Consider the following 22877-nt stretch of genomic DNA (forward strand, 5'->3'; position numbering starts at 1 on the left):
AATATGTATTAGAAGTTTACAGTACCAGTAATAACATAGCATATAACATGTGAAACATGAAAATTCCAAACACTATGATGTTTAAGATAATTTATGCTAATTATGTAATCCTATTCTATGTTTAAAGATATATTTATTTGTAATTAATGTTATCTTCTAACAGAAACAAAAACCATATAACTTACAGACTTCAGCTCAAAAGCAATTGAAACTTAAACATATGTTTATATCATTTGTACCTACTCATTGTAACCCAAAAAATTACTTTTTACAGTTTACCATCTACTGACTAGAAGAGAAAATGTTCTAGTTTGAATGCATTTGCTCTGCCATAGACTGGAGTATTCTTCTGCTGCAGAGTTAGATATTCTGTAATAATGATTTCACCTCATCCACATCTGCCCACATCACAATCGTAGACTGAATGCATGTTGGTCAGTAATGCCCCCTGAAAACTTGATCATGCTCTCCAAAGAGACCTTCACGCCATTCGAACATTCCTCATTCTCTATGCTCTTCCACACAGATGAAAGGTGACATTTCTTCATCTTGAGTCCGCAAGAGTCACCACTGCATGGTCTTACTGCGTGTGAGCTTATTCTTGAGTGCATGCCTCATCTGCAGCATACGTGAACATTTATCCAGGGCAAGTAGATGTTTGCTGAACTCCACGCGAACCTCTCGAATCAGCTGACTCACAGCAGTCTCCACAGAAGCACTGCTTTCTGCTACAGACAACTCAAAGAAGCTGCACCTGCATGGGACATTGAAATACCTGTAGCTTGACAAAGTGAAGGTTACGGATGCAGATCTGCAAATCTACAGCTGTGTTAAATGCCTGGAAGGCTAACAATAAACCACACTGTAAAAACTAGTTAGCTTCCATTTAAACAAATTTAACAAACTAGGAGCTTCAGTTTCGGCAGTCTGTTAATACAGTCAGGTGTAAATCCTGTTCTGTCAAGTTCATCAGTACTTCTGTTGTACAAATACAGGTAGTTTGTGATTTCAGAGCTCTGGTGAAAGTGAGAACTAAGCCAACTCTGACATCATAAATGACCAGTAGCACTATGCTAGGAGCTGTAGGTTTCCCCAAAAAAGCATATCTACAGTGTGTGTCCATGTCCCTAGGGATAGAATTTCACAACATTTGGCGTACATCCACTGAATGTGTTGGTGATCCAAATCTCGTGAACTTTGAACCTTTATTACATCCCAAGTTATTGGCAGAGGCATGTCTTGAGATGGCAGCTGCTGCAGTGCCCCCTATGTAATTTCATCAAATTCGCCACGCATCCCAAAAATGTTTTAGTGATTCTATATGAATCCAATTTTGTGAAGATTGCACCTCCTATTATATTAGGATATTAGCCAGTTAAGCACTATAGGTTACAGTGCATATGGAAAGTATTCACAGCACTTCACTTTTTCCACAACTATGTTTCAGACTCATTTTAAAATGGATTCAATTATTTTTTGAGCTCTGGTGCATCCTACTTCTATCAATGGTCCTTGAGATGCTTCTACAACTTGATTGGAGTCCACCTGTGCCTAACTTGTGAATTTACTGGACATTATTAGGAGAGGCACACATCTCTTTAAGGTCTCACAGTTGATGGTGTATGTCAGAGTGAAAACCAATCCAAACCAAAGGTCGAGAGAATTGTCCGTAGACCAGCGAGACAGGGTTGTGAGAAGATGAGAGAAGCGTAAAGAAGGACAAACGTCAGTGCAACTCAATGCCTGGTTTCTTCCACACACACCGTTGGGAGTGACCAAATAGTTCAGTCTTTGTTTCATCAGACCACAAGATTTTACTTCTCATGGTCTGAGAGTCGTTCAGGTGCTTTTTGGCAAACTTCCGGCAAAAAAATGGCTTCCATCTGTAAACTCTACCATAAAAGCCTGATTGGTGGACTGCTGCACTGATGTTTGTCCTTCTTTACGCTTCTCTCATCTTCTCAAAGGAATTCTAGATCTCATAGTGACCATTGGGTCTTTGGTTACCTGTCTGACCAAGCCCTTTTACCGGATTACTCATTTAGGTTGAGCGGCCAGATCTAGGAAGACTGTTGGTTGTTCCAAACTTTTCCATTTGAGGCTACCATGGTCTTGGGTACTTCCAATGCTGCAGAAATGTTCTTGTACCCTTCCCCAGATCTGTGTCCTCACACAACCCTGTCTCGCAGGTCTACAGACAATTCTCTCAACTTTGTGGCTTGGTGTTTACTCTGACATACACCATCAACTGTGAGATCTTATATAAAGAGATGTGTGGCTCAAGGGTGTTTTAAGCCCCCAACATCGACTTCAAGGCAGCGCTGCGACCTACAACTTCAAGGCACCTAACCCTAACCTTAACCCTAACCCTAATCCTTGCCTAACCCTAACCCTTCCATGCAGCGCTGCCTGGAAGACTACATGGGGGCTTAAAAGACTATAAAACAGGTGTGTGCCTCTCCTAATAATGTCCAGTAAATTCATTTAGGCACAGGTGGACTCCAATCAAGTTGTAGAAGCATCTGAAGGACCATTGATAGAAATAGGATACACCAGAGCTCAATGGCAAGTGTCATAACAAAGGGTCTGAATACTTACGTAAATGGAATATTTCAGTCTTTTATTTTTGTTTATGAATTTACAAAACACTCCAAACACTTGCTTTTTTGTGGGGTCTTGGAGTATTGTGTGTAGATTGATGAGAAAAAAAAGAATTAATTTTAAGATAAGTCTGAAATAACGAAATGTGGAAAAAGTGAAGTGTTGTGAATACTTTCCATATCCACTGTATTCCACATGAAAATATCCAATTTTGGAAAACTTTCCCGCTCGACCCCCTTATATTTTTGGGGGCCAAGCAGCGAAGCTAGTCTTCTTGTTATTATAACAACGTATTTTTATTATTATAACAAAACTCTCCTTTACCATTGAACCACACAGTAAAAAGTTGTGAAATTTGGCACATTGATTTGGTACATTCTCATTATGATTAATTTCACCAAGTTTCATGTCAGCACCTAAAGTGCTCTAGCGCCACCAATGTTTCAAATTTGGCATTACATCTATGCGCATTACATTGAACATTGAGGTATATTTGGAATCCTTGGATGAGGCCGAACTCAACACACCTCAACACACCCCACGTTGAGTTACAGGAAATGAGCTCTTATCTTAGCAACGCTTTCATGTATCGAAAATAAACTTGGTACCCAGACTTAGGATCCCATCCTGAGGCTCATATCTCACTTTCACTATCAACACCAAACTTGGTACATGGACTTGAGACCATATCCTGGCGTCATTTGACCAATAGGGGAATCTCAGCAATACTTTTAATTATAATCAAAGGAAGTAGGCTCATATCTCAGCAATGCTTTTACATATAGAAACCAAACTTTGTACATGGACTCAAGACCCAATCCCAATCCAATCCAGTCCAATCCAATCCAATCCAGTTCAATCCATGATCACAGGAAGTAGGCTCATATCTCAGCAATCCCAATCTAATCCAGTCCAGTACAATCCAATCCAAACCAATCCCAATCCCAACTACTGCTCAACTGCTTGCCCCCCCTCATTGCTGCTCTTTAGATTGATATTGTATTTTCTACATCTCAAAGGAAGGGCTGCAAAGTTATACCTCCAAATTCTAAATATTTCCACGGGAGTACCCAAATTTCAGAGAAGTGGCCATTTTGGTAACATCAGACTAGATACTAGTATCTACTTCAGACTCAAGCATATTTTTTGGTGGGTCAACAGTGTCATTCGTGTGTCAATCAGGCACTTGACATCTGTCAAATTTGTCAAATAACCTAAATATGGGTCATTTGAAAAAACACCAAACTGAATTACCCTTCTGGAGCTTTTTGCCAAAAGTCCTTAAGATGTGTTATTATGATCACCGCGCTAGCGAAGCGGTCACACAGGTTTAGTTAGTTAGTTTAGTTAGTTTAGTTTCTTTCTTCCGGATTTGTTTTTCTTCAGTAAATTTGTGTCAACAATTCCCGGGACTGAAAGACCACCCGCCTCACCGGGCCCCTCAAAAGGAGGGTAGGCCGGACACAGTTTTCTGTGAATATCTCGAGAACCTAGGATGACCAACTTTTTTTGAATGCTGGTCTCAAGGGGCTGTTTGAGGTATAGCATCACCTAGTTAAAAATTAAAAAGCAAAAATGAGGCGTTGTAATCACATCTATCTTTGGCTGACATGTTAAAAACTGCACAAAATTTCAATTGTAAGGTCATTATGACACCCTCCGAATGCATGCCAAGTTTCGTGGAATTCTGTTCATGGGGGGCCATATCAGCTACGCACACGCACACACACATATAAACACACCCACACACAAACATACACATACAAGCACACATACACACTCACAAGCGAACACACAGAGAGAAGCACACATATACACAAAAACACACACTCATTTACATGCACAAAAGTTCCAAGAGTAGGGGATGGAGTAAGAGATGGAGAGAAATTGACCAACATTATTTACTCACACAAAGCTTTTTTCTATTTTTTTTCTCTGGAAGCTTACGGTCACCCTATAAGGTTATATACAAGACTTTAAGTCTATGTGCATTCTTCAGCATTTTATTGATGTTGTTAAAAAAATCTAAATTAATTTTCTCTGGAAAATGGAGGATTTTATCAATCCAAATGTTATACTGTATGCACAAGTGCAATATCTCATCTCAATCATACATTTTTGTGACATTTTTATTTTTTCCAAGTTTGGACATGTCCTGAGGGGACAGCAAAAGAGAAAAGTTAGACCTAACACTTTTAAGATGACTACAAGGTGGCAATCTACACTTTGGCTTGTACCTCATGTTGTTCTTCCAGGAGGGTCATAAAGCTTGGTAGCCTGACGAGCCAGACCCACATTAAAATGTAGGGTCTGGGCACTCACCATTCGCAGTGCTCAGTCCGAGGGGCGGGATAATCAGTTGTCTTTCAAATTCCCTCTGCACGCCAATAGGACAGCGGCAGCTATATGAGTCCCATCGTTTCCCATCAGCTGAGACTAGTTGGCTAGTTCAAGCGTTTGCCAACTTAATAAAAAGCTTAACTCGTGTCACACTGTTCGCCAACAGCAACATCCATCTTATTTGTTTTCAAGTAGCAGGGAATTCAAGCCAAACCGTTTGCAACTCTGCCATCAATCATTATGTTAAGCCCACCTAATCGACTCTATACACGATTTCATTGGCCTGATTAAGTTTCGATTTCTGGAGCTCACAAGCCAACGGAGAGTTGCTAGACTAGCCCTGGCAGCAAATGTAATTCCGCTAGGGGCGCGTCTAGATTTCTAGGCTAAAAGCTTGGTGTTTTTACAGATAAACCCATATTTAGGCCATTGTCATTTGACAGGCATGACAGATGTTAGGTGTCTGACATATGAATGACACTGTAAAGATTGTTAGCACACCAAAATTCATGCTTAAGTTTGAAGTAGTTACTGAGATAGGGCTTAAGCTAGTCTGGAGTTGCCAAATGCACACTTCATGAAATGGGGTAAATTTGGAGGTATAATTTTGCAGACCTTGGATATGTAGAGGCACAATATCACTAAATAAAGAACATATGAGGGGGTCGAGTGGGAGGCACTGGTTGATTTCACATGGAATGATCTTCCTACTATTTTTGGTTTCTTACCATGTTAGTGTAATTTTCTAACATGCAGGTACATGCACAGTACGTTAGACTTATGGAACCCTGTTGGAAATTATGCTAAAGGGGTACCCATGACAATTCTTAAAGAGGGAACAGTGCTTAAATTGAAGTCAGTTACATTGGTGAAAATTATTCATTACGAAATGCAGTTTCTATTTTTCTTTACTCAAGTCGAAGTATGTTTGCTTATTTTCAAGTGAATCAGTTTGCATGCTTTCACAAGTAAAACAACTCATTAGCTATATTTTGCAGTACATAGACTGAATGGCACCAGACAAATGAATGATTGAAATCTGATGCAACATGCAAGTGCTTCATATGTCTAAAACTGAGTAGTGTGTGACCTCAGATCAGCAGCCAAAGCCTGCCCTTCTTCTTTCCGCACTACCCGTCCATTTTCTATGTCACACTTGTTAGCAACAATCACTGTGGGGATACCTGCCAACAGAAAATGACAATGGACAGAGATTTACTCTCCATTCCTCTCTCGCCTTCTCTTTACCTCTCTCTCTCTCACACACACACACACACACACCACCTCTGTTTAATGTATCTGCGTCAGTAGGAATTCTTGAAATAAAACAGACAGTTGTTAAAATGACAATTTAGCAGACAAATTCTGCACATTCCCCCTAATAAAGAATGATGTAAAGAGTCAAGCAGCTAATCCTCTTGAAATTACTGGATTTTACATCCTTTAGCAGAGACATGTCTACTGTATGTGTAAAGTGTTATTCCAATAACCGTCCATGTACAAAAATGCCACTGGAAAATTCATGATGCAATCCACACCATGGAGATGTGTCTCTGATGTTGGCCTATCAACTATTACCATTTTTGAGCATATCATTATGTCATTATAATTATATTTTTAATAAATTGCCTTTTATAACTATAATAAATTGCTCTTTGATAGCCTTGAGGGTGTGTGTGTGTGTGTGTGTGTGTGTGTGTAAAATTTACCAAGAGTCTGTTTGACATGGTCAATGAGCCTTTTCAGACGTGATACATATTCAAAGCTGCTGCGGTCCGTGACAGAATACATGATAAGAAATCCGTCTCCCCATTTAATGGAGCTTTCCAATGAGGTTGCAGCTGGACCCACACACTCCAACAAGGGGAGAGACAAATAAAACAGAATGAGCCACTCAAAACAAATGTTGTTATTGATTTCAGAAAAAAAGACTGGGTGATAGGCTACTTGGCTACTACATATAGGATATTATAAATATAGTATATGATATAACATAATACCTTGTTTACTGTATCTAATATTTCTAGATCAATAGCTTCTTTATCAACCACTTTCCTGCATCCATATGTCACCTCTGGCAAAACAGACAAAAACTGTCATTATATGGGCACTCAGTGCCAAAATGAATTCTCAAAGCTGAGTTCATTAGGCCTACCCTTTTTATGGTCGTATTCTCCAATGAACCGCTTGGTGATGAATCTGACACACAGTGCTTTAGTTAAACAAAGCAGATGGTAAGCAGATACCCACAGAAATAATATCTTAAATACTTTCCAAACAACACACACCCTTAAATAGACTAAAATGCTATTCACAACGAGGTTGACTAACAGACACACTAGCCAGACTAACGTGAAATAACATTGACCCCGTCGTTACCAGTTTTCCCGCAGTTGTCACGTCCAAGAATGACCAACTTTGCTCTGGTCATTTTTCTGGCAGCTCCAGAGTCAGTCATCTTCAAATAGAATGAAACAGCATAACAATATTTTCAAATAGTTTACCCCTACAAAATGTGTGAATGCAAAGTTATGTAATGACTTTTTTACCCATGCGTGGCTCACAAGTTGCTGTTTATTTACAGACCAATTTTGTTCATTATTAAACAATGACAACACGAGAGAATTTCGCAATTCTGTTGAATACGACCAAATCATTAAAAAATATGTTCACTTACCGCTCCGGAGACTCGCGCGCATCTACCAATCGAATCAGCGTTGACAGTGCGTCTGGCAAGCCCAGCTCCGCAGAATTTTACAAGAGTGAAACGGTCTAAGTTTCACCGCTACTCTCTTGCTGAAACCATTCTTAGATATAGGTTGTTTTCTTTTGTGTGGACAAAGAATATTCTTCCCGATGATTTTCTGCTCTTATCCCACCGTCTGACTATTTGTCACATTCAGTTCTTTCAACTTCAAATGATTTCGGCCTTTTGTGAGACCCATTCCAGATCTCATTAAAAAGAGTCAATTGATTTATTGTTGATGACAGCGAAGCATGCTGCGCAGTGTAGACAGTCTCATCCGAGGAGGACCTAATAGACATGGAGAGTGAAATTTTCCCAAGAAAGAGCTATCAAAACCCTTAAACTCTTAAAGCTTATAGTTTTTTTCCTAGCATGTTTTATCATTTTTCAAATCATTCAAATAGTTCCCTGGTCATATTGCTTTAGTTCTATCATTTCCAAATGTCATGGCATGTTTTAAGCATTCTAATGAGAACAATAGCAGCTAACACTGTAAAAAATAGTAACCCTGTTCAACATAAGTTCAAAAGCTGAACTAAAGTTTTAAGTAAACTCAAATTGGATTCATTATTTCATTGTTTTAAGTTTAGTTTAGCTGAAGACTCTCTAAGTTAACTTAACTGAATAGTATGTGATGTTATGATAGTTGACAGAAGTCTAGATGGACACATATGCGCACACAGACACACACTAAGAACAGGGAAACAACAGAGTCCAATAGAGGGTATAGCCTCAGTGCTACATTACCACTCTTGAAGGAAGAAATCTTCAAGTCACAGATGCAAAGTGCCTCCCGCTGGGCGTACACTGTGGCTGCTCTCCCTCGGGTATCACCAGACACTGGCAAAAAAGAGTTCAGGTCCAGATCCCAGAACTAGGTCCCCCAGGCAGCGTGTTGCGGGTGCCTCCCATCTCCCCAGTATTTATCAGGCACTTTGGTGAGTGGGCTTCATATGCCGGCGAGTCTTAATATGAGGAATGAATGTCACACAACTAAATTAAAACCACATCGGTGAATCAAAACCTTGCATTCAATTAAAAACTATTATAATTGAAGATAATTTAATTTAAATTGAACAGACACATTGCATTTACGTTCCTACACTGTTACCATTTAGAAAGTTTTAACATATATAACGAGCATAACAATCGTTGGCTTGTCTTACTGAAAGACTCCAAACACAAGTCTTTCAGTAAGACAAGCCAACGATATGCTTGTTATATCTGTTAAAACTGTGCTGCTAAGGTTACTGCACACTGCTGTCAGTCAAAGGGGGATAAAATACCAATGACCCCAAGAGCTGCACGTGCTCTCTCTGATGCAGTATATACGTGAACAATGCTCAATTTAAATGACAAACACAGGCTGACTCCAAAAGTTGTCTTCTCAAACAGAATAGTCATCTTAGGTTTACAACTGCATACTGTTTGGTTTGGAGTTTGACATTCCAGTATTTAGGCTGTCAGTTTGTAAGGCTATTCATTAGTTTTTATGAAATATATAAACTGAACCAATCATGATTCTGCAACCTTTACCACATCAATCAAACAGGCCTTCAAAACTCCCCTCTTCAAACTCACCTTTTCCTGCTAAATTGATTCCCCCTCTTCTCATTGCTCACCTCTCTAGTTTTGTCTTCCACTTTGTCTATGAATCTTGTGTGTTTTTTTGTTTATGTGACTTTGTCTATGTACCTTGTATTGTTTACATAGCTTATGTGTCTAGTAAAATTGTGAAGTGTCTTCAAAAAAGACTATACCAATTAAATGCATTATTATTTTTTTTATTATTATTATAAGTTGCCCATTATTTGAATTTTTTTGCCCATCTTATTTTTTCTTTTTATTGGTCAGTATGAGGTGGCTTTTTCTTTACAACTCTAGAAGGCCAGCACCCTAAAGTCACCTCTTCTTTTGATGTGTTTGGTGTTTTGAAAGGACTTGCCAGCCACTTGCCAAGAGGTGTTTGTCTCTAAAACTAGACAGTCTCATGTATGTGTTCTCTTGCTCAGTTGCACAGGCTCCACCCAATCCTTCTCTGATTCTGGTTAAAGCCAGTTTAGACTACTTTGTGAAGAGAGTACCACACAGCGTTGTGTGAGACTTTCTTGACTATTTCTCACATATAGCATCCATAATTTCTCAGAACAAGAATGGATTGACATATTTCATAGGAACGTTGTTTGTTTCTGGCCATAATATAATTATGATGGTCTAGATACTGAACTCATCTAGGGACAGTTGTATAGCGAATGAGGGCATAATTGCAAATGGCTTTTTTAATGATCAGTTAGCCTTTTAAAATGATAAACAGATTAGAAAGAATGTGCCATTCGAACATGCATGGATGGTTGCTAATAGGCCTCTGTACTCTTTTGTAGATATTGCATTAAAAATCAGCCATTACCTGATATATATATATATATATATTGTCTTTGAGTCCCTGCACCTTATCTAAAATCTTAGATTCTGAATTCAGTCAATGTCGTCCAATAGCCATAGTGGCAGAGACATGGGCCCCGAGTTTGGCAGCGTATTTTGTTGCCAGTGCATGCGCACTGTGGCCAGAGTGAGTCAGATGCACAAAACTTGCACCCATGGCATTTTCCCCAGAGGTTTTGTGAGCAGTACAATACTGTACAGCAGAAAAGTTTTCAATGTAGCCACCAACACCAACAACAGGAAATGCACTCTTGCACTAAATACATTGCTCATTCAAAAAAGTAAGCTGGTGCGAGCACTTCAATTCTTTATTCTGTACCAAACATATGCAACAGGGATCTCAGGAATGAGCATCCATTTAAACAGGCCTACGGTATGCATTTTTGGTAAACAAACTGATTTTTTTTGTGTGTGAATTCTTTGTGATTTAATTCTGAATAAAATGATGTTAGAAAGTCTCATTTAGTGTAAAAGTTCGATTGACCTCTATGTGGACTTCCTTAAATCCTACATGGCCATTATAGATTGATGCGTCTTGACTTCTGCAGGGTTAAATGCACATGCCTGCATGTCTGTCTTGGTAACCCTGTTCTCTACCATAGGGCAACACTGTAGGTCTCTAGCATGGGGCTGAATAGATGGTTACCCAGTTTTAATTTCTGGGTGAACTATCCCTTATCGCCATAAAATGCAAGACTATTCCTGAACCCGATCTTTGCAAAGAATACTATGTTTAGCTGAAGTGATTGAGAATGAGCTCCTGACGTATTCTGTGTGCCTCAGAGTCCACAGTGTCTGGGTGTTCAGTCATTTCATCAGATTGGTCTTTGGCCTCAGTCCTCTCAAAGGTCCAAGCATCTAGTCCTGACTGAAGTGAGACATTATGGAGAACACAGCAGGCTAAGATTATGTTAGCACACTTCTCAGGTGAGTACTGCAGGTAGCCCTTGGAGCCATCTAGACAACGAAATCTTGTCTGTATGGCTCTGAATGTGCGATCAACAATCTCATGTGTGGATGTGTGGGCAAGGTTGTAGCGGTAATCAGCAGGAGCCTCTGGGTTCTGTACAGGTGTCATTAACCATTTCTTCAGTGGGTAGCAGTTGTCTCCTAAAATACAAAACAATGATTTTGGTAAGTGACCAGTTCAAAAGCAACAACCAACACATTTGGGAAAGAAAAGTAAGGAAGGAGTTGAAATACCCTACCTAATAACCAGCCTTCATCCTTGTCTTGCTCTTCAAAATACTTTAAGACAGAAGACTGTTTAAATATGGATTCATCCTGCAGACTCCCAGGCCAATGTGTCTCAGCGCATAGTAAAAGTCCCCTTGCATCACAAACAATCTGACAGTTAATTGAATGAAAGCCTTTCTTATTAACATAAGATGAGTCTTCAGCATTGGGGGCTTTGATGGCTATATGACCACAGTCTACTACGCCTATGACATTAGGTATTCCAGCTACCCTGTAAAACTCCTCTTTGGACTGCTGTTTGGTGGAATCATCTCTAGTAAAACAAATGAATTCTGCTGACTTCTCAATCAACGCTTTAGTAACGTTTGTAACACAGCGACTCATGGAGGCCTGGCTGATGCCTATAGCGTCTCCCATTTTGCTTTGAAAAGACCCTGATGTGTAAAATCCGAGAGCAGCCAGAATCTGTACATCCGGACTGATGGCTCTGGATCTCTGTGTGCGTCGCGTCAGGCAGTCCCGCAACAGTTCCACCAAGTAGTAAATGAACTCTCTTGGGAAACCAAATGTTGTCAACAGGAATTCGTCCGAAACAGAGTCTATGTCAAATCTGTCCAGTGTTTTATGTCCTCTTCCATGAAGCAGTAAGTCACAATCTAGTATTGCTATTGGTATTGCCATCATTAATGAATGATCTTTTCAGGTAGTAGACCCACCTATAAAATTCAAGAAAATGCCAGTGAATACTCCAACTTTCGGCTAGGCTACTGAAGATAATATCACAAACAAAGAGTAAAATGGCAAGTCTATATAGGTGTGGTAGACAGCACCAATGAATATTTTAACCTGCTAATATTTCAACAATGATTCACATCTTGAATTAGACTAGTCACAAGCACCAGGCACAGTAGCAACATAGCAGCGGGATTTTTACATGACGAATACTAATCCTGCTAATTGCCAAGCGTAGTAAAATAATTTGGGTAAAACGGAGATAATGTATTGTAACCTATTATCCCTTACCATACCTAACATTGGTTAAAGTGTGTCTCGCACATAGGCTAGACAATAAAAGGTCTCGTCAGAGCCCTATCTTGCACACGTTTGTATGTGACGTGTTAGTTAGTGTTTCAGTTGACATCTGCACTTTCGATACTGGCCTATATCTGTGCGATGTATATAAACTATAATATTTCATTTAAATATTAAGTACAATATATATCCATTTGCATAATTAAATATAACTCAATTTAAAAGATAGGAACTCTTCAAATCCTCCAACGTGACAATGGAAGAATAATTGTGAATGTGCGGATTGCTAAAGTGACAATATAAGCTACGTACGAAATCAAAACAAACAAAATATGGAGCTGTTTTCAGCGCTTGGTGTATTGGCGACGTGACCTAATTATTAGTTTTATGTAGACGTCTCATCAGATCTGCTGGACACATCGGACATTGTTGTATAACGTGTAATGTGCCTGATACTTCAGTATAAGTTGTGAATATCGAATGTGTGATGATCTGTAAGTCGTCTGGCCTAGCCAGAATGCTAACGTCACCTTCTGTTGTTGTTGGCAGCAGTCAAGCTAGCTACATTGTTGTTAGCGTTACATCGTGGCTAGCAAGCAGAGGATATGACAAGTAGACTAACGTTAGCTAGCTGGATCAAGCAATATCGTTTGTTAGCTAACTCATTTGTGGTTCATGTTTACTTTTAAACGCTCGCCTGTAACGTTAGATTCTTATGTAAGCCTGTCGTTGTATGAGGGCAGCTTGATATTTCGAAACTTGAGTGTGCAGTAGTGCTAGATGGCTTTCAACTCAGAAACGATAAGCTAACTTAGCGTTAGATGCTGTAGTTCTACATGTGCTAATCACTCTAAATGTTTAGGATTGTCACGTAGCTTTTTAGTCGTTATACCTTCGTTGTCTTTACAGTTGTTGCATATGTCCATGTGAGTTAAGTTAGTCCTTACGAATTAATTTGTGATATGTTCATGTTTGGCTATTGCTAGCTGTCCAACATCAATGTATGTCATCTAACGTTATTGTATTACTTCATTCAGCCATATGCCGTAATGGACAACGATCTGAGCCCACAGGATAAAAAGGACCTGGACAAATTTATTAAATTCTTTGCATTGAAGGTATTATTGTATGTTAATTATACGGGTAGCCTACTAATGATGTATATGGGAAATGTTGATGGGGGAACCTGACTGACAACCATGCCTCTGGAAATAAAATGATACATTTTAGAAATAAATTATGGTTTATATTGTAACAACCTGGTCCCTGACCAATGTCTTTTTATGATCTCAGACTGTGCAGGTGATCGTTCAAGCTCGCCTAGGAGAGAAAATATGCACGCGCTCATCATCTTCACCCACTGGCTCAGATTGGGTAAAAATACTTTGGGTTTCTTTTAGAGCCTCGTCGTTTCTGGATTATGGAACTATTAAATGCGCAAATATTAATATTCGATCACTTTTAGTTCAATCTAGCCATCAAAGATATTCCTGAAGTGACGCATGAAGCCAAGAAAGCTTTGGCCGGACAGCTACCCAGCATTGGGCGCTCCATGTGTGTGGAAATCTCACTCAAGACGTCAGAGGTAAGTTTACTTGATTTATGTTATACACGTGTATGCAAATTTTCACCATTGTCTTGCAGTCTTGAATACTTACAAAACAAGCTTCATTTAGCCTGTTTGTTTTTTACCAAATCTGTTGTAGGGGGATTCCATGGAACTTGAGACATGGTGTCTTGAAATGAATGAAAAGTGAGATTTCAATGTTTGCATTCTCAAAAAACACTGCACACACCAGACACTTTATAAAATCAAGGGCTTATCATACATTTTACCTCATGACATGACAATGACTTGATGATGCTGTTCAGGATCTTGATTTTGGTGTTAATGTTTATCTTTACAGGTGTGACAAAGACATCAAAGTCTCTTACACGGTTTATAACCGCCTTTCATTACTCCTAAAGTCATTGTTGGCTATTACAAGGGTGACCCCAGCCTATAAATTGTCTCGAAAGCAAGGCCATGACTATGTCATTTTATACAGGTATGTTCTTGCATTTTACTTGTCCAAGACGCCTACAAAAACACCCAAACATCTGACACAGCCAGTGCTTTACGTGTTACTTAGTAATGTACTGTACTAGGTAATGTTGTTTGTCAGTAATGACCTCTACTGCAAAAATCCTTGGTAGTGTTGTCATAGCTCCACCTTGGAGACCACAAGTATTTAATTTTCATTTGTTAGGTTAGTCGACAGGTAATGTCATTCAGTTTCTGCTACTTTACAGTAGACATGTAGTCTCCACTTTCCCCTTTTAAACACAGATTATGACTATCAACCGATCTTTTCAATGTAATTTAGCAAAAAAAAAAAAAAAAGCACTCCCATCAAGTGGGGAAAAATTCCTCCCCTTATATTATCTAGCTTGGTCGCGTTTGCAGTGTCGTTCAAGCCGTGCATAGTTTACTTCTAGTTTGGTATCAGATCTAACATGAATATTTGAATATTCTAAAGTACTTTAGAATACTTTTTAACATACTTTAGTTTTATCAGTTTAGCCTGATAGTCTGATACCTTCCCAAAGTTTATGCTAAATCCATTGTTGGCTTTTGAACACATTTACACTGACCCCAATATATTTACATAGAAATATTATTATTGAATATTTGACAGGATAAGAGAAATACCAAACTTTTCAAAATAAATCAGAGAATATAAAGAATGCTTCTGAACTAGGTGGGGGGAGAGGAGGAAGTACAGGAATCAATGTTGGAATTGACATTGATCATGCAGTGAACCTATTTACCAGTGTGTGTTGTTGACGCTGTCTGTTAGAAATTGAGAGATTATAGAGATTGCAGTATTTATCACAAAATTGCATTTTTTCTATTTCTCCCAGAATATATTTTGGAGAGGTTCAGATGGCAGGACTTGGAGAAGGTAATATTTTCCTATGTAGATCTATATTATCCTTAAACCTATTCCCTTTTAACAGTAGGCATATATAGGTTTCTATAATACGTTTTCATCCTTCTTGAAACAGGATTTCAAACTGTACGTGTTGGAGTCGTTGGCACCCCCATAGGCACGATCACACTGTCTTGTGCCTATAGGACAAACCTGGCCTTTATGTCTACACGGTGTAGAGACTCGTATGTGCCTTCCATGTTTAATAACTTTTACTTTGAAATATTCATTATTATTATCAAAAAAGTTTATATTTAAGGCCTGTCCACACTGCCAATAATAACAATAAAGTAGGTCAAGTTAATAAGAATGACAGTGTCTGCACTACATACTATAGTAGCAAGATATGAGGAATGATATTGTTGGTGAGCATTTTCAAATTTGGTAAACTATAGAAATGCGGACATATGATCAGAATCCTCTGATTTTAAGACATTGCATTAATGAACATTAAGAATATTCCTTAATGTCAGGCAGTGTGGATGTTTTACATTGCTATATTTACAGTTGTCTTCATAAGTTATTGTTAGCAGCGTGACAGGCCTTTACTGGATTACAGACTTACAATGCTGACTGCACGGGCTCAGTATTTATGTGTGTATTACGTAACTAAATGAATCAATTTCACTGACTGTTAGGAATGATCTAACTATTGCTTCATGCTGTCAGCTGACGGTGCAGCAAACTGTGGTTGTCTATGGCTTCGGTCAGTCAATAACTGTCTCTGACCCCCAAGTGTTAACATAATGATTGTTGTCTTGGGATTATTTTGTATTTTTTTTTTTTTTTTTTTCAAAATACTAATTTCTACTCTCTAAATCATAGACAATTTGAAAGAACAGCCCCCATCATGGGCATCATCATCGACCACTTTGTTGAGCGTCCCTTTGGAAATGTCGGCCACATGCATCCATGCAACTACAGGTGAGAGTCATTATCCAGTTATGTTGTTTCTTGTTGTGTTTTGCATCCAGCTTGATGGATAAATTCCCCTACTGTTTTAATATGTTACTGTCAAATACCAGACATGATGACATCAAGGAACATGACACAAAATGTGCTTGTTGCCATACATTCCTTAACTCTGGGCTTGATTCCTCTTTTTTGCACCAACTATTTTCAGTCAAAGGGCTTTTGTCATAGTACAGTGGAAGTTTTCATTGCATTATCTGTTTCTAATATGATGCAAGGGTTCTGCTGGAGTTGAGTGTCTTACTGTATATCTTTGCTCTCAGAGCTCCCGGAGAGGAGGAAGGGGGGGCTTATGCAGGGGTGGAGGATTCCCAGGAGGTGTGCACCACATCTTTCTCCACCTCTCCACCCTCTCAGGTAAGCCCTTCACAGCCCCGCCTCTGAGCATCTCCGTTACACCTGCCACCCGACCAAGTAATTGGTTATTATTTATTTTGTAATGACCATTTCAAAATCCACTTCCCCTCATTTTTCTTCCAAATGGGGCGGATGTTAAATTTTTCCAGCAATTTGATTATTTTCAGTCTATGAACATCCATTCTGTTGTGTAGTAGCATTGAGCAGGGTTCTTAACCCTGGAGTGTTGCTCTCATAACCTCAGACCCATTCACTATACATTTTATGATCTGTCTTTTCTTATTGGTGTGTCCCTCAAGTTTGGTGTTTTGGTATTCAGCCCTTGTCTATCCTGGATTGAAACTATACAATGGGATATAACCCTTGATTTAGCTTTTTACCAATCCACCACATTTGGTGTTCTCCCTCCTCATTCTCTTTACTGTAAGTGGTGTGTTCATTTCTGTTTTTAGCCCCTTCTTTCTCTCCTCTTTCTCTCTGTGTCTCTGTGCCTCTTTGTACCATAGTGTGTGCTCACTGTAAGTAAGGCCCATTTAAAGACGCCTAAACCTGTTCTGATGGACACTCTGAAGGTCCCGGTGATGGGCTTGGGCTTTTCACACCAAGTGAGTTCCACATGTGGACCCAGGCTTCCCAGCTCAAACACATAGCTCTGGGCATTTGTTGACACCTGCCTGCCCTATGGCCTCCTGTCAAGACCTGACCTAACCTAAGTAGCAACCACATCATTAGTTTCCTAAATGACACCTATAGATATGATCTGGCTGCATTTTATTTTGCTCACAAGCGGTTTTGTTTTCCCCTTTTCATCTAGTAAGGGAAAACAAACTAATCACAATAGTTATCTGCTATTGCTCCAGACATCCCTAACCCTAAAAGCTAAACTGTCTGCCACATCTGTCTGATGGACCACTTGTGGCTTGTTATTGTACTAGAGAGACTTGTAATGTTCATTCATTTAAGGTAAGCTTCTGTTCTCTTCATAGCTTCTGACTATACGCTCCCTTTGTATCAAGCTTTGCTACCCTTTGCTACCCCTCTCTACTATTTCTTGTTTGAAACAACTATAGGCTTTAAAAAACACAAAATCTCACCCGTCAATTCATATCATTATGTTTTTCATGGGTTGTGCATTTTGTGTGCCACAGTTTTTTTTATTTTTACACATGTCTGTTTTTGTCTTTCTTCGTATTTCTTGTTGTTTCCAGCTCTACAGCTCTCGTCTGTCCTATCAGCCACCCACTCTGGGAGCAGCCGACCTTTGTCATCCTGCCACCTGTAGTGCGGCCCATCCTCACCAGGTAACCTTTCGAGACCAGAGCCAAAGGGCTTGTGTGTGCTCCATCTGCTGCTCTCTTGTTGGCAACAACAACAACCAACAACATCAGCAACATAGTAACCATCACTGCAGACCGTTCACCCTGTCTCCCTTCAGTAAAGTAAACATGTAGACTTTATCTGAGATGTTTGTCCATCTGATACAAAACATTGCAGCAATTTGTGGACTGTGTAACCTACTTGCCTCCAGATCTGATAGCATCTGACAGCATCAGTCTACCTTCTACCCTAGATGGCAGTGCCTGGAAAGGAGGGTGGTGTCCCCCAGGTGCCCATGCAGCCCTATCACGGTGCCCAGGCAGAACATGGCCGAAGGCCCTCCTGCCCCTCCTCTGACACGGCCCATCATATCCCTGCTACCCCTTCAAGCAGGTGGTTGCCAACTCCCCACACCTTTCTTCAAATAAGTGGTGAAATTAATACTGCATAAGGACTGGGACCAAGGAATTGTTAAAGCTTTAATGCATTTTTACATCTTTACCCTTTATTAAACTATATATTTTGCAGTGGAGAAGATGCAGAGACATGCTCCAGGAGCAGTGACCTGAAGAGTGCCTCTCCGTCAGACACCTTGGAGACAACATTCACCCGCAAAGTGGGAGCCTTTGTCAACAAGCCCACTACACAGGTGCCAACAACAATCCCTGACTCTATGACATCTATGACACACCTGCATGTTTCAGAAACCTTGAAAGGAAATTGTGCCTAGTTATATTTAGTTTAATTTATACTTGGGTTGCCTTCACACTGGGTCCGTTTAACTGGACCGTACCCGAGTGCGATTACTCTCCCCTAGCCCTGAACCAGCTGGTCTCCGTTCACACATTACATCATACACAGGTTTGCGGACCAGGGGGTCTGTTTATGTCATAAACACTAGCTTCTTTTCACCAATATTGCTTGGCAACATCGCAAAAACAGCAGTTGGAGTAAATAGCATTTAAACTGCAGCAGAGTTCAAACGAACAGTACCCCAGACCACTGTTTTCTAGCGGACCCTGGTCTGGACTGCGTTCACATTAGCAAAAATCACCGAACCATCGGTCCAAACAAACTCGGGTCTGGGCCAAATGGTCTAGTGTGAATGCGCCCTTAAAGTAGGTATGCTGTGTATAAGTTTTGTGGGAGAAAATATGGTAGAAACCTACAATACTTTTAAGATTTTATGCCATACAGTTTTACTCAGATGTTTAGAAGAATTTCAGAATAATGACACCAAGAAGAACTTTCAGAATAAATTCAGAAGAGTTCCAACAGTTTTCCTCTTGAGGACTAGTAAATTGAAATCCACTGACAAAACATTTTTCTGTGCAATCCAGGTAACAACCGCCAGTCTGGATTTACCATTTGCAGCATTTGCACCCCGGGCCTATGACCTAGAGGAGAATGACCCCATGGTAAATCCATCCCCACTCTTTAAACAGCCTGGTTGCCTGATTCAGCCTTATTCACCCAGTGGCCAGAACGAGGCTACAGGGTATGCTTGCCATCACACTTCAGTCCAGCAGATGGTGGTAATGCACTCCGTTTGCAAACCACCAATATAAACTCGAAGAAGGTTACTCTGGCAGCATCTGACACATCTGACCGGGCCAGCGAACCCTTCTTTTTCTGTGAGCTTTTTTTTTTGTCAGTTTGCAAATAGATTGAGTGCATTACCACCATCTGCTGGACTAAAGTGTAATGGCAAGTGTACCCTGTAGCCTCGTTCTGGCCACTGGGTGAATAAGACAAATTCTTGTGTATCATTGTTTTACTTTGACAGCTGATTTGTGAAGAACATTAACCACCCTCTCCCCCCAAGCCTCCCCTTGCTGTTAATGTCTCAGCTACCTGCCCCTGTCATTCTTGTTTTTCTGGTCATTCTTGATATTTTACTTTATATACAACCCCAAATTAGAAAAAAAGGGAGATTTTGTCAAATGCAAACAGATTTCACATTCTGAAAACAGAATGTGAAAATCTACAAATCTCTAAAACCAATATTTAGCTGCAAAAAGGACAAAGACAACATATCAAATATTGACAATTACAAATTTGACTATTTCATGGAAAATATATGTTCATTTTGAATTAAAAAAAACTTGGGATAGGGGTATATTTACCACTATGTGGCCTTACCTCTTCATTTAACAAAATTCTGTAGATGTTTAGGAACTGAGGAGACCAGTTGCTAGAGTTTTGAGAATGAAATGTTGTCCCATTTCTGCCCGATATAGGATTTCAGTTGCTCAACAGTATGGGGTATTCTAAATCATGTTTGTCATTCCATGATGCACCTAATTTGACAAAAAAAAAAGCAAAAGTAGTAAAAAAAGTAATAAAAGACAAGGTAGAATCATTTTCACAGTGATGAATACCCCTACATCTACTTCTAAGAGACCCTGCCTCTCTGGGATGCTCTTTTTCCTACCCAATCATGTTGGCAATTACCTTAATTAGCTGTGAAATATTCCTCCTTTTGGTTCTTTATCATTACACAACTTTTCCAGCATTTTGTTGCCCCGTCCCAACTGTTTTTGAAACGGTATCAAATTTAAAATGAACATATATTTTCCATGAAATAGTCAAATTTGTAATTTATTACATTCTGTTTTTATTTGCATTTTACACAATGTCCCAACTGTTTTGGGGTTGTAATAAAGTACATTCATATGAAGTTACTGTATGATGTGTTCTCGCCCCAGGTCCACCCACCAGACTCTCCAGCCACATCCTCACCTCTGCAAGGCAGCCTGCATTCCCAGGGATCCAGTGAGACTGGAGAGCAGGCACAGGAGGACTTTGTTATGGTGGATTTTGTAAGTGCTCTCTCATTACATATGGGCCTGAAATCAACTAGGTACTATGTTTTTAACTAACAGATTGATGTGGACGGTTAGTTGGAAATGTGGGGGACATCTAATCTAATGATGTAGAGTTATGAGGTGGATTTTCTTTGTAGCTTAGATGTGGGCTGAGGAATTTCAAAATGTAGTCAAGGAATCAAGAAAACATGCTTTCAAAATGCAGCTTTCAGTTATCTTCAGCATGAAATATCATTCAGTCAGATATTTAGACTACAAGAAAGACAAGAATGCCCCTTTGTGAAGGATTGTTCTTTTATATCATAAATTATGACTAGGGTGGTCCTATTAATTTTCATTGACAAGTAATAACATGGGAAATGCAAATGCTGGTTTTAATTGGGGCAATTTAACAAAAGCAACACTTTGGTTAAAATTCCATCCCCCAAGCAAATACTCAGGGTTTTTTAGCATAAAAGTATGCTAATATCAGATGTTAACACTTTCCTGTTGATATATGTATGAGCCATGCCAGTGCCTAGAGGATATGTAACACAGATGAGCCATGCCAAATCCGCAAGTGGTTACAAGTATAACATTGCAGCACTTACAATTTGATCAATGGGAAGTAAAGCCTTACTGTAATATAAAATAGGCTTACATTGCATGGGCCTACAGTGATATGCAGAGAATAAATACAGTTGAATATTTAAAATAATCAAAACATGAACTGCAATAATGGTATACTGTAATTGTCTCATTTGTCTTACCTTTCAAAGTATATTCCCAGTAATCCAGTTTAATAAGTCTTTTGGCTTCGCTGATCTGATGGATCTGTCCCTTTAATCTCTGTCCAGAAGCCAGCTTTCTCCAAGGATGACCTCCTGCCCATGGACTTGGGCACATTCTACAGGGAGTTCCAGAACCCCCCACAACTGGCTAGTCTTACCATAGATGTCAGTGCACAATCTATGGCAGAAGATCTTGTAAGATTATCACATTTCAGTACTACTTTCAGAAAATAGTGTATGTACAATTATTCCTCTAATGCTTGCAACTGATTTTTTTTTTATCTTCTTTCCACTTTTTTCAGGACTCACTTCCAGAGAAGCTGGCTTTATATGAAAAGAATATTGATGAATTTGATGCATTTGTGGAAACCTTACAGTAGGGCCACAATCAACTGTCACTGTCAGCTCCTCTTCCAAATCTGCCAAAAACTACAGTCATTTGTAAACTCTGTAGTAGGGTTTTTTTAAACTTGTCCCAGTTTTGGTCATATAATGCAAGACCTGCAGTTGAACAATATCGTTGTAGACATGTAGATATTTCTGAAACAATGAATGTGAGCTGTGAGTGCACATTGAGTTGATAACTTACAAGGATATTTGTTTAAATGAAGAGGGATAATACACCGATTCTTGATTAGGGCCAGAGATTCTTGATTAAAATCAGTACCATTACAGTATATCTTATCCTATCCAACAGCATAAAATATTAAATGGATGTGTTTATTCATCCTTTCTGAGACATCTCGACAAAATTATATGAAAAAATATATGTTCATTGCACTAAACACTATTGCAACGCCAGCCCGTAGACTATTTGCAATGCTTAAACTTAAGTGAAAAATATCAGTTGTGTTAAAAGACTGTCCAAAACTTCACATCATGCCTATAATGAACACTAGTGTACATTACTAAGAGCTTTGAATAGGCTAGTTTGTGATTGTTCACGTCTAACCTGCTTTTGTAATCAGAGAGAAAAAACGTTGAAGGTGTTTCCATGTTGTGTGCTTTTTGTATGTAATTAAAGAGGGAGGGAAATCACAAATGTCTGTCAGATTGAGCTCAACTAGTGTAAATCGTCATTTACCGTTTCATGATGCTAAAGTGCACATTATTATATTCTATCTTAGACAATTCATTTGAATTCCTAAATAGGGCCCACTGTATGTTCACCTAGACAATTCCTCTGGCTCTCTCCTGCCTTGTCAATATAGCATGTACATGTTGTGTAATAAATTGTTTTATTTCATATCGTGTGTCACATGGGCCCATAGCTTTTCCTCTCAACTTGTCATATGACGGTTAC

General features: G+C 39.3%; 3 protein-coding genes across 13 annotated transcripts; 1 reads left to right on the plus strand and 2 right to left on the minus strand.

Annotated features, from left to right (window-relative positions):
- Positions 1 to 30: 30 nt before the first annotated feature.
- zgc:110699 (uncharacterized protein LOC325371 homolog) lies at positions 31 to 8515 on the minus strand. 4 transcript variants are annotated; one of them, XM_048262658.1, is made up of 8 exons: positions 8435 to 8515; positions 7619 to 7975; positions 7321 to 7399; positions 7097 to 7153; positions 6942 to 7015; positions 6651 to 6798; positions 6032 to 6125; positions 31 to 754 (listed from the first exon to the last, which is right to left on the minus strand). In XM_048262658.1, the coding sequence occupies exons 3-8, from the start codon at positions 7397 to 7399 to the stop codon at positions 565 to 567; spliced, it is 642 nt and encodes a 213-aa protein (XP_048118615.1). In that variant the 5' UTR covers positions 7619 to 7975; positions 8435 to 8515; the 3' UTR covers positions 31 to 564. The 4 variants fall into 4 exon arrangements, with proteins under 4 accessions (XP_048118615.1, XP_048118616.1, XP_048118617.1 ...); XM_048262659.1 differs by lacking the exons at positions 7619 to 7975; positions 8435 to 8515 and adding an exon at positions 7491 to 7515; XM_048262660.1 differs by lacking the exons at positions 7619 to 7975; positions 8435 to 8515 and having other exon boundaries at positions 6651 to 6795; positions 7321 to 7458.
- Positions 8516 to 10423: 1908 nt separating this feature from the next.
- Positions 10424 to 12960, minus strand: harbi1 (harbinger transposase derived 1). 4 transcript variants are annotated; one of them, XM_048262779.1, is made up of 3 exons: positions 12889 to 12960; positions 11338 to 12042; positions 10424 to 11239 (listed from the first exon to the last, which is right to left on the minus strand). In XM_048262779.1, the coding sequence occupies exons 2-3, from the start codon at positions 12008 to 12010 to the stop codon at positions 10863 to 10865; spliced, it is 1050 nt and encodes a 349-aa protein (XP_048118736.1). In that variant the 5' UTR covers positions 12011 to 12042; positions 12889 to 12960; the 3' UTR covers positions 10424 to 10862. The 4 variants fall into 4 exon arrangements, with proteins under 4 accessions (XP_048118736.1, XP_048118734.1, XP_048118735.1 ...); XM_048262777.1 differs by lacking the exon at positions 12889 to 12960 and adding an exon at positions 12355 to 12441; XM_048262778.1 differs by lacking the exon at positions 12889 to 12960 and adding an exon at positions 12350 to 12413.
- On the plus strand, positions 11952 to 22820 carry atg13 (ATG13 autophagy related 13 homolog (S. cerevisiae)). Of its 5 annotated transcripts, none has more exons than XM_048262773.1 (18): positions 11952 to 11970; positions 13396 to 13476; positions 13652 to 13732; positions 13824 to 13943; positions 14065 to 14111; positions 14266 to 14406; positions 15263 to 15303; positions 15407 to 15515; positions 16156 to 16254; positions 16566 to 16659; positions 17166 to 17264; positions 17868 to 17960; positions 18230 to 18369; positions 18505 to 18625; positions 19317 to 19394; positions 20685 to 20798; positions 21641 to 21769; positions 21877 to 22820. In XM_048262773.1, exons 2-18 carry the CDS (start codon positions 13408 to 13410, stop codon positions 21952 to 21954), a joined length of 1653 nt encoding a protein of 550 aa, XP_048118730.1. In that variant the 5' UTR covers positions 11952 to 11970; positions 13396 to 13407; the 3' UTR covers positions 21955 to 22820. The 5 variants fall into 5 exon arrangements, with proteins under 5 accessions (XP_048118730.1, XP_048118727.1, XP_048118728.1 ...); XM_048262770.1 differs by lacking the exon at positions 11952 to 11970 and adding an exon at positions 12661 to 12852; XM_048262771.1 differs by lacking the exon at positions 11952 to 11970 and adding an exon at positions 12661 to 12798.
- The last annotated feature ends 57 nt before the right edge of the window (positions 22821 to 22877 follow it).

The sequence above is a fragment of the Alosa alosa genome, chromosome 14 (genome assembly GCF_017589495.1).
Source record: "Alosa alosa isolate M-15738 ecotype Scorff River chromosome 14, AALO_Geno_1.1, whole genome shotgun sequence".
Lineage (NCBI taxonomy): Eukaryota > Metazoa > Chordata > Actinopteri > Clupeiformes > Clupeidae > Alosa > Alosa alosa.